This window comes from Egretta garzetta, unplaced genomic scaffold (genome assembly GCF_000687185.1).
Source record: "Egretta garzetta isolate BGI_Z169 unplaced genomic scaffold, ASM68718v1 scaffold11, whole genome shotgun sequence".
NCBI classification, from domain to species: Eukaryota; Metazoa; Chordata; class Aves; order Pelecaniformes; family Ardeidae; genus Egretta; species Egretta garzetta.
The window spans coordinates 2,853,451-2,863,893 of NW_009258621.1; the positions used below are offsets into that span (position 1 = coordinate 2,853,451).

Sequence of the window (10,443 nt, forward strand, 5' to 3'; positions counted from 1 at the left end):
GGCAGGGAGCCAGGCCAGAATTAATGGTGGGGGAGAGGAATGACAGAGAGACGGGAGGCAGTAAGGGAGGAGTTGGGGACACTGGAAAATGGGGAGGGAGGGCAGAGGAGTTCATGGAGAGATGTAGGAGAACCAGTGCACAGAAGAAGATTCTTCAGGTCTTCAAAATCTGTAGGTAAGGGTGTCTTGCACTCCAGGCTTCAAGGATTTGCACGGTGCTGCTGTGGCCCATGTGTTTTCCCTAGGCTAATGGGGCTGACTGTTGGGGTAGCTGTGAGTATTCTTTGCTATTTGATGTAGGTTTGCTCCTGCAAAATCAAATCAGCAATTTAGTCAGGCAATTTTAAAGAAGGTTTTACATCTTCCAAAGTCTTTAATTCCCTGCAGTTCATTCACATTAAGATTTGATGTGAACAATTAACTTCAGTTTTATATTATTTGAAAGTAAGAACTGTTTTTTGTGGCATTCTACAGCTTTACATTATTTTCTACCAGTAGCTTAAACTTTTGACATTTGAATAATTCCTCTGGCTGAGATCTGCAAAATCATTTGTATTCTTGAAATGTTCTTGTGTTTGAAAAAACATTTTGGTAGTAATACTGCCTGGTCAAATTTTAAACCTCTCTATCAAAGTTTTCTGTACGCAGTTAAGAGTTTAAAAATAGAGTTGTCCCAAGCCATGCCAAAAATCTGGAGGCAGTCAAACTAATAGAAATATGTAAACTTTCATAATACATTTATTGCAGGGAGAAAAATATGCTTTTGCTTTCCAAAAGCCTTTGTCCAAGCCTTCTTTAAAAAAAAGAAAGGTGAAAGGAAAGGTTGCCTACAGTTTTATTGTGACTCCCTTTATAGACATTGAAATATGTTAGTATCCACTGGATTCTACTAAAGTGCTTCCTTGGAAGAGTGCTGGCCAAGTGAAGCCAGTGTGAGCTGCAAGATACCCCAGATTTTTAAAAGCTGCCTATGCTTATTCAGTTGTATAAATGGAGAGTTTGGAGCCCAAGCTAGCGCTATTTAAAAAAAAAAAAATATTAAAAAGCTGTAGACTTTGAAGGGTTGATCCAATGACATTTCTGCAAATTGAGTCTACATTTGTGAAATCGGGGCATTGTATAAGGAAACATAGAACATTTTTATGCTTTCAGCACCGTACTGGAACTGGGCTTTGCACTTGTGAAGCTGTATGCACCTGTGTTGCCCAGGGAGCTGGGAGGAGACTGGACTTTGAAGTGCTGTGTTTTCATCTCTTGCTGTGTAAGTTTGTGCTCTGTGGTGTTTCCTGCTAGGACACCTCCATCCTTGAGCCGTTGTGTAAAGCAACAGTTCTTCAGCTGATTATTTCTCCTTCTCTTCTACATCACGGGGCCACACTGAGGAAGCAGTGATTAAGGAACGCAGAGAAATGGAGCCAGGGGAGCCTGTGGCTGCTGGCATCTGAGCATGGACTCAAGCGTGGGAGGTGATGTGGCTCCCAGCAACCTTCAGCTGCCACTTTTTTGTTTTCTAAACTGCCAAGGTGGAAACTCCAAGCCATGACTTTGTTAGGTGGGCTCCATCCCTGCCCAGCCATCTCCTCCTGGCACCATCACTGTTGCAAACTGCTCCTTGGCAGTGGTACCTTCCCACTCCCTTATTTCCAATCTCCCAGAAGGTTGGATAAATGCACCCATTTAGACATAGCTGCCCGAGATGTTAACTTCTAACAATCCTAATGTAAATCCGTTCTTAGTAATTGTTGATGTTTTTATGTTCAAAACAAGACTTTTAGAACTGGACCTATTTTGGCAAAAATAGAATTACTGCTTAACTAAAATAAGCAGCCCATTTTTTTGGCCTAAATTGCTTGGCTTCATGAGCACTTCTCAGATCAATGTTGCTCATACAGGTTAATAAGGGATAAATAGTGTGAGTAAATGCAGCAAAGTTAGATTATTAATTGTTTGTGAAGTGCTATATGAATGCTAAATGATGGTTTGAATCTAGGTGCATAGTTTTGCTGGTTTGTTTGTTTTGGCTTTTTTGTTGTTATTCTTTTGAAGTGCTGTATGAATGCTAAATGATGGTTTGAATCTAGTTGCATGGTTTTGCTGGTTTGTTTGTTTGTTTTGGCTTTTTTGTTGTTATTCTTCAGAGAAAGAGAGCAAGAATTTGGAACATTTTTAGGAAATGAGACAAATTTTCAGATGTAAGACAGGAAGGACATGAGTCTCTGAATTCACAAAAGTCTCAACAAGTTGCCTAGACACCTAAACACCAGGCCTTCTGTCTCCTATGTTAGCTAGTAAAAGCTCAGTTATCTCCCCAAATTATCTTTCAGGAGTGTTTAGATTCCGTCAGGCCAGATGGTCATGTCTCCATGATGCCCGATGGGCCACATTTTGGATAGCCGGGCTCGCGTCTGAATATGTCATCTTAGCTTCCACTGGGCAACAACAGACTTACACCATGCCTGCTTCATCTGACTTGTCTTTCCACACCACTACCTTTACTCTTTTCTGGCTGACATCTTGCTTATTCAGCATTACAGGTTTTTGTGCAAAAGGCCTCTCTTTCTTCTTCTAACTCCAGTGTAATACCAGGCCTGGGAAACAATAGTTTCATGGAGCAGAGATGACAAGGACTGGCCAGTTTTAGGTGAAAACTAATGCAGTGCTCACCGTCTTCTGAAGTTTTGGTTGATCGCTTTGTTTGACAGCCGATGGGAAGAAGTTGCTCCATGTTCCTACTGCAGCCCAGCAGTGGCCAGAGGAACTTTTCCGCAAGTGAAGTGGTGAGTACTTCCTTCTGACATTGATGTTGGTACGGGAGACGGGTGGGCTGGGGGGAACCCTGGGTTTTGGGAGTAGGCAAAAGGGTCCAGTGGAGGCTGCTCCAGAGGACCCAGGGCAGTAGCCTTACCCAGATCCCCAAACTGTCATTTCTGCCTTTGCAGGTTACCACCTAGGGGAAAGAAAGGACGCGAGAACTCATCGGATGTCAGCACTGAAACCACCTCATGGGTGTGGGTTAGCTGGAATATAAGCCCAGAGATTTTTTTTTAAGTGCTATATGGTACCGAACCATATAAGTGTGCCATGTCTAACACAGGACCCTTTAGCAGCAGGCCAAGAGGAATGGCCATTTATGCCTGGGCTCAAGCAGACATCTGATGTTTACCGTACCTGTCCAGGAAAACTCCAAATAGTGGTTATTTCTGGATTCTCTTTCTCAGAAGACAAAAATCATTTTCCAGACAATTCCCACTGCTACTTGTTTCTCCGTAGGCCTCCCTCCCACAAGAGGAAGATGCTGAATTTGATCTCCAAAAGCCCTTAGATTACCCCCTTTTCCTACTACCACTGCTTTATTTCCTACTAGGCAGAGCACGCTGCTTTCCTGGCCAGGGCATCACGTACTATCTTAGTGTTGCAACTGCTGCTATGAAGGACCCTTCACTTGTGACTGACATGGTGCAGTTTGCGCATCCCCGCCCAGCGAACGGCACAAAGACCAAGTCAAGTAAGCATGTTGCCAAGCTGCATCCCAGCACCACCGCTGGAGAGTGGAGCAGGTCCTGGGAGCCAAGAAGAGCACAACTTGGGTGGGTTGTGGTACCACAGATGGGATGACGTCTCACAGTTTGACTGTGGAATGGGGTGCTGCTTCTGGTCTCCTTCACCGCTGGTGTTGCTGTCACCACAGCTGTTGCTGGGATGATGGCAGATTCAAGGATGGAGAGGGCCACCCCAACAGGGACCTCATTCCACCGTGCCCAGGCAGTCTGGAAGAGGAACCGTGGACCAAGAGAGTGTTAGTGCAGGAGAAATGGGCTTGGACACAGCAAGAGATGACCAGCAGCAGATCCCGGACAAGGTCCACATCACAGACGTGTACAGCTCTGCCTGTCACTGTGTACTAGCATGACGAAGCACCATCTCCTCCTCACACTTGCTTAGTCCTCCTCCAGCTTCCTTCTCAAGGAGCTGGCAGGTGGTTGTAATATTTGTTTCTGCCTTTGTTCCCACCTCTATTTCAGCAATAAAGTCCGTAATGTTACAGTTTTACCTGTCTGTGTGTATTGTATTATTGTCCTGAGACTCTAGCCATGTGCAGCATGCCCCTGGCATTGCACTCCTTCACCTAAGACCTTTACGAGCTTGCAAGCAGGGTTTCTGTGTGCTTTAGTGCCTGGAAGGGCCCTGTCCCATAGTGTGCTCCGAGGTGTGAGTAATGTCTCGCACACGCCGGTAGCACTGATTTAGCACAAATCACAGTCAGTACCTCCTACTCCACCCCCATACCAGCCTTGCATAGAGCTGTGTGGATGACTCTGAGCCCGATCCATGTGCAAGTGAACTAAGCGGTAGGCTTCTACGTGTAAAGGAGGTGATGGTACTGCTGCTTTTGGTCACGGGCTATGGTTTGGGTGGTGGTTGTAATTTTTTTAACTGTGTATGGGTTGTAAAGCGTTGTGCCTTGACTGGTGCGGCAGGTAGGTTGCAAAGTACAAGGAAGAGGTGAGTTTTTTCCATCTGATCTCTCCAGCCTGTCCTGCTCGCTTAGGTGTCCTTCCTCCTCTTCTGGCTTTGGTGATGGCCATTGCTGGGCACCTACTTATCCCCACTCACCTTAAAGGTGCTATTGTGCTAGACATATTTAGGAGAGCTTCATTCCCAAAACTCAGGACCTACACATTTTTTGTTGCAGTGATTCCTACTGAGTCCCTTTTATGGATCTGCTCTTGCATTTATAAGTGCAAGTTGTATTACCTCTTCCTATGATTTCTGTAAGCAGTTCCTTATGAGCATGTATTGGAGGCCATGCTTTTGTAGAAAGAAGCAGCTAGTCCCATTTGGGGAATGGTTGCTGGCTCTCCATTGTGATGCACGTTTCTTTAAAGACACCTGGGAGACTTCATGGCCAGTGGCTGATGCTCTTCCATGGTGCAGGACATAGCTGGTGCGTACATAGCATTATTTTCTGAAATCCAGTTCAGGTTTTTTTTGAACGTTACAAGCAGTTACGTTAAAAAAGCAGCATTTAGGATAGGGATGGAATGCGATGTACTGCTGGAAGCAAGCTTGCAGGGGATGCTGGTAACTCAGCTACGCAGAGAGTCCAGATGGTGCAGGACTGCGCTGGCCCGGTGGCGTGCCCCTTGCCCAAAGCGGTGGCTGCAAATGCTGCTGTGTTTCTGTGTGCATGCTGTTGGGGTCAACTGAACAGCGAGAGGAACGCTTGCAGTTAGCAAACAGCTTTTTAAGCTACTGGTTGTTTTTGTTGTTATTAAACATGGAAAAAAGAAGGGGGGAGGAGAAAAAAGAGTTGGAGACCTAGGGGCTGATAATCCAAAAGGCATTTCCTATTCCTTTCTCCCCTTCCCTCACTTTTCCTTCCAGGCAGCGAAGTTTTAACTGTGCTGTTCAGTGTAACAGCAAGGAAGAGGGAGGGAATTATAAATTATGCCAATTATATAATTAGTCAAAAGGAAAACAAAATGTGAACTGTTTTACTGAGTATGATTAAGATGAGCATGAATTTCATGTTCTTTAAGCCTTGATTTTTGGAGACCCGTTGACTTTATGCTGGACTTGGAATGAAACTTGGAGGATGGTTTATTGAATTAGACTTTGTTCCAGTGAAGCCAGAGACATGTGTGTTTGACAGAACTCTGCCCATCAAACTGCTCAAATCTCCTAAAATCAGACCTGGCTTGGGCAGGCTGTGAGGCAGGTCGCAGGGAAGCCCTGCAAGCACAGTCCAGAGGACGTACCCAGCCCAAGGCTCCCAGGAGCAATGGAGATGTAGATTTTAAATTTATTTCTGCCTTACAAAATGCCTGTGAGCCTGTGGATGTGGAGCGTTACAGCAATTTTTCCCATGGGATGGGTAAAACTCAGTCTGTGTTAACTCCATCTTCAGTATTTCCTTCATTCCAATACAAAATTGATTCCTGCCACCGCAGAAAGTGAGTGCATAAAGAATGGGACATTTTTGCCTGAACTTTGAGATGCTATGCAGTATAATGGATGAAAACCAAATATACGCTGCCAGGCTTGCCTTGACAAAATACAGCCAGTCCTTCCTCTGCTTGTTTCTTGCCTGCAGCCAAATGGTGGTTCGTTGTCTATGCTGATGCTTAAAATCCTGGAGAGGAGGGGAAACAGAGAATTACTGCTTTTTGCCTTGAAGAATTTGGAGAGGCAGCTGTGACATAAATGATTCTTTTAATTATATTATATTGTACTGCTTTCGTGCACATAGTGAGCCTGCTGACCGCAGTTTCTTTGGAAAGCTGGCCTTCTACCCCCGTGTTCCTGTCTGCCAGGGGGAGGAGGAAGGCTTTCCCTTACCATTGCCACATTTAAAAAAAATGCTAAAGCAAGCGATTCCTAGGATCTAAGGCTGGATTAAAGTAATTTAGGATATGCTGCAGGGCAGTCTTTCAGGACTCTGCTTTATAACATGACAGTTACTTTAGTAATAATTTGGAAGAAACGGAGTATGTTCTTTTCCCATAATAAACCAAGCTAGAAAGGGAGTCTAGGTAGCCCTTATGCTGGCAGCTGGGATATATCTTGTTTGAGCAGCGCTCTGAGCTACACCTTTATCTTCCTGCCATAGACATACTGTAATAAATGATGTTACACAAGATAGCTGTAGTGCTTGAAATAAACACTCTAGTAAAATTCGTACAGCAAAGAGCTCTGGAAAGGGTGGTTGTTGGACACAGGGAGGTATCTCTACCTTGGCTAAGCTGTTTTTTACTTTTCTATGAGAGTAAGAAATGTATTTTGAAGTGAAAACTGAGATTCTTCCCTAATAGTCTGAATTTTAGCAACCTATCCCTAAGTTTGTAATACTCTTCTCCTAATCAGAAGCTGGGAGGAGCTGGTAAATCTTGTGCAAATCAATTTGTAAAACTGAAACGATTGTGAAAAGTGTGCTGAAGCAGAGAAAAAATGAGTAAGGGGCCACCTTATGCCCAAGTAGCAAAAGATTATCCATAGAATAATCTTGTAACATAACAACAGCTATGCATTAATAAAAGATAGAGCTGTGCTCTCTTGCTAGCAGATTCACCTTGCACTGTAAACAGAGAAAAGATAATTAACTGATGTGGTTTGTTTTTTTTTTTTTTCTTTTCCAAGGTTCAGATCATCCACACAGCCTGTCTTACAAACTGGAACTGGGATCAGACCAGGAAATCCCATCTGACTGGTATCCATTTGCTACTGTCCAGTTTGTCGTTCATGATACCTGCGCCTCAGGGACAGAAGTCAAGTCACTGGGCATAGAGAGCGATGTGCAGCCCCAGAAACACGTGGTTCAGAAAGCCTTTTACAATTGCCAGGTATTTTCGGGGCTATGTTTTCAGTGTTTTCCTCCTCTTCTTCTCCCCTTCCCCCCTCCGCCCCCACTCTTCCATACAGTATTTGCAGGGCGAATGTGCTTTGTATTCTAAACGTACCTTGCATGCACTTGTGATAATGACTTTGAAAAAAAAGAGTCATTAAAAAGTAATTCCTTGTCTGATCAAAGATGAGAGGTGCAAATGCAGTGCTGTTTTTCCTCAGTTGAGCTATTTTTGGGAGTAGTGGTTTTGAAATCTGTGGGCTCTGGAAATGTTTTGATTCTGTGTCAAAGCTTTTACTCATGTTGCTGCAGTTCACACTTTCAGTGCCCAATTATTTGCTAATTCTACCTGTTTTTTGTTTTTTTTTTTTCTAACTACAGGTTGAAATTGAAAAGAAGTGGATTAGGCTTGATGGAGAAGATCCAGCTAAGGCTGGCAACTGCCTAATGCAGTAAAAGAGGACAGGAGGCACTGTCGTAGGATATTAGTAGGAATCAATTTACATAGGAAATTCTATTGTTAGAAGCAGCGCAGTGACCTAGTTTAGGGTAAACACGGTCATTGAATTTTTCTTTTTTTTTTTTTAGTGCTTTTGGGTTTGATTCTACAAATCAGGACTGGTTTGACTGGCCTGTGTTCAAGTAAACTTCCCCTCATGGGAATAGTGGTGTGAGCAAGGTCTCCTTGTGAAGAGTTGCAGGATGTGAGCATTTAATTGACTGACTGTAATATATTATTTTCCTGTTGCGTATCTACAACTTGGGAATGATCTCATACTCCATATTGAAACCTAATGGTACTACTCAAAGAGTTCATGTCACTTGGACATATAATATTCAGCAATAAAAACTGTCAGAGCGCTTATGTGCATCTGTGTAAGGTCCAGCAGGGGCAATTACATTTTTTAGTGGTGGTTGAAAACCGAAGTCCCCCATGTTTCTGCTCCCCTAGATATATGTGAACAGAACAAGTTGTAATATTATTCTCGACAAGAGCCTCAATTAATGACTTGGAAGCTGGGTGATTTCATTGGTAAAACGGGAAAAGTTTCTCCACAATAATATCCTTCATTTTTCTGTGGCTGTGAGCGTTTCCTCCCCAGCACTTTATAGGTTCACTCAAAGTAATCTCTTGGGCAAAAAACCATATGGCAGATGTGACTGAAGTTTCTCTGCCAGCATTAGACAAATCTTTTTCCACTGCTGCAGCAAGTGAGACGAAGGGTGGATCCTCAGCAAGTGTAAATCAGTCCAGGCCCATTTAATTTGATGAAGCTTTGAGAACTTACAGCATCGGAGGGCTTTCCCCACAAACTGAAGAAATGGCTGGCTGCTGCCGGGGGCTGCGGGTCTCCTTTAGGATGCAAGTCCCAGATGTTGGTCTGGAAACTGCAGGAGCTGTTGCTTTAGTAACTTTTACGACAGACAGCACGTCTTCCCATGTATGGCAAGAGAGATGTTTTCACGTTGCTGGCTCTAAAGGTGTTTTCTGTGGGGAAACAAGGCAGGAATGGTCTATCGCCAGAGAAGTGAAGCTGTGATGCTTCAGCAGGCGGCTTGAGCTCCTAACCCCGTATCAGTGTGTTAACTGTGTTTTGAGCAAATTATTGGCATTTAGGGAAAGGTTTTAATGATTCCCCTCAGCCATTATCCCCTTCATCATTTTCTGCAGGCTGTAATTCCAGGTCTGAACAAATCTGATTAAAAAAAAAAAGCTCATGGTATTTTTTTTTCCCATGCTGCAGTTTTCCTAAAATTATCCTTACTTCATACTGAAATTAGTGGAGAACAAAAATATAGTAATGCACTAAGTCTCACTTTATATTTTGTCACAGCTTGTAACTGTTTATATGAACACTGTGTAAAAATACAGATAAATGTTATTCCCCAAAAGCAGAAATATGTGGGATACGCACTGAGAAAATTACCAGTCTGAGGAAACAGAAGGCCATAATATGAACCTAGTTCATCACAATAAACTTTTCCCCCCATTTGGAAAGCTGAGAATGAAATGGGTAATAGATTCTATAGTAAGTCCTGAGGGCAGGTTTTTTATGGGTATTGCATTGCCAAAGCCCCAAATAGACTATTATGGTATTTTGGCTTCTCTATATATCCCTTTTTATTAGCAGATTATATTATTATAAATCTAAGCAAGCATTTGAGTGTAGTAGCGATCCAAATATGTCTCAGCTGTTGCATCCTCCATCCGTGGTTTGACGTGAGAAGCCATTAGTACCTTCAAAGTCATGCTTGGTTTGTTTTATTCATATTTAATTTTGGTTTATACACTTCTTGGCTGAACTAAGGAGCACAGTGTGCGCTAGGGTAAAGTGTTTGTACTTAGCATCATGGCAGAGCTCTGCAGTTCGCTGGAGTCCGTGGTTATACTGGAGCCACAGTATCTATTAACCTCTCTGCTCCATCAGGTAGAGGAAGTAAAATACGTGTTGCAGATACCTGCACTAACCTTTCTCTGAGCCTGACCTGTTCTGATTGGCATGAATACAGCTAATTCAGTAAATCTGTTAGCAGTGGTTATTGTCCAAAGCCTGTCTTCCCCAGCTGGCCTCTGTTTTTCTCTTTTTAAGAAGGAGGGACAGCCAGGCTGTTCTGGGACTCTTCCACCATTCACGATCTCCATTCACAGGACTCATCTCCTGAGCATTTGGTACCTGGTGGCGTGATGGGTCCGGCAGAAGCAAGGGCTGCTTTTCTTCTGGCAGGGATGTGTTTAAGAAGCCCATGTAATGTTGACCCCTCAAGACAGGAGCTATTATTTTGCATGGCCTAAGTGATGATCCAGTGACGAGTGGTGTCCCTCAGGGGTCCGTACTGGGACCGGTGCTGTTTAATGTTTTCATCAATGACTTAGACAGCAAGATCGAGTGCACCCTCAGCAAGTTTGCAGATGACACCAAGCTGAGTGGTGCGGTTGACACACCAGAAGGACGGGATGTCATCCAGAGAGACCTGGACAGGCTGGAGAGGTGGGCCTGTGTGAACTTCATGAGGTTCAACAAGGCCAAGTGCAGGGTCATGCACCTGGGTCGGGGTAACCCCCGGTATCAGTACAGGCTGGGGGAAGAAAGGATCGAGAG

General features: G+C 43.8%; 1 protein-coding gene across 1 annotated transcript in view; it reads left to right on the plus strand.

Annotated features, from left to right (window-relative positions):
* Positions 1 to 10,443, plus strand: part of LOC104134606 (stonin-1) — a 36,898-nt gene that overhangs the window by 4,533 nt on the left and 21,922 nt on the right. Inside the window, 1 exon segment of the mRNA XM_035903608.1 lies at positions 7,138 to 7,340. Coding sequence (XP_035759501.1) covers positions 7,138 to 7,340 — 203 coding nt within the window.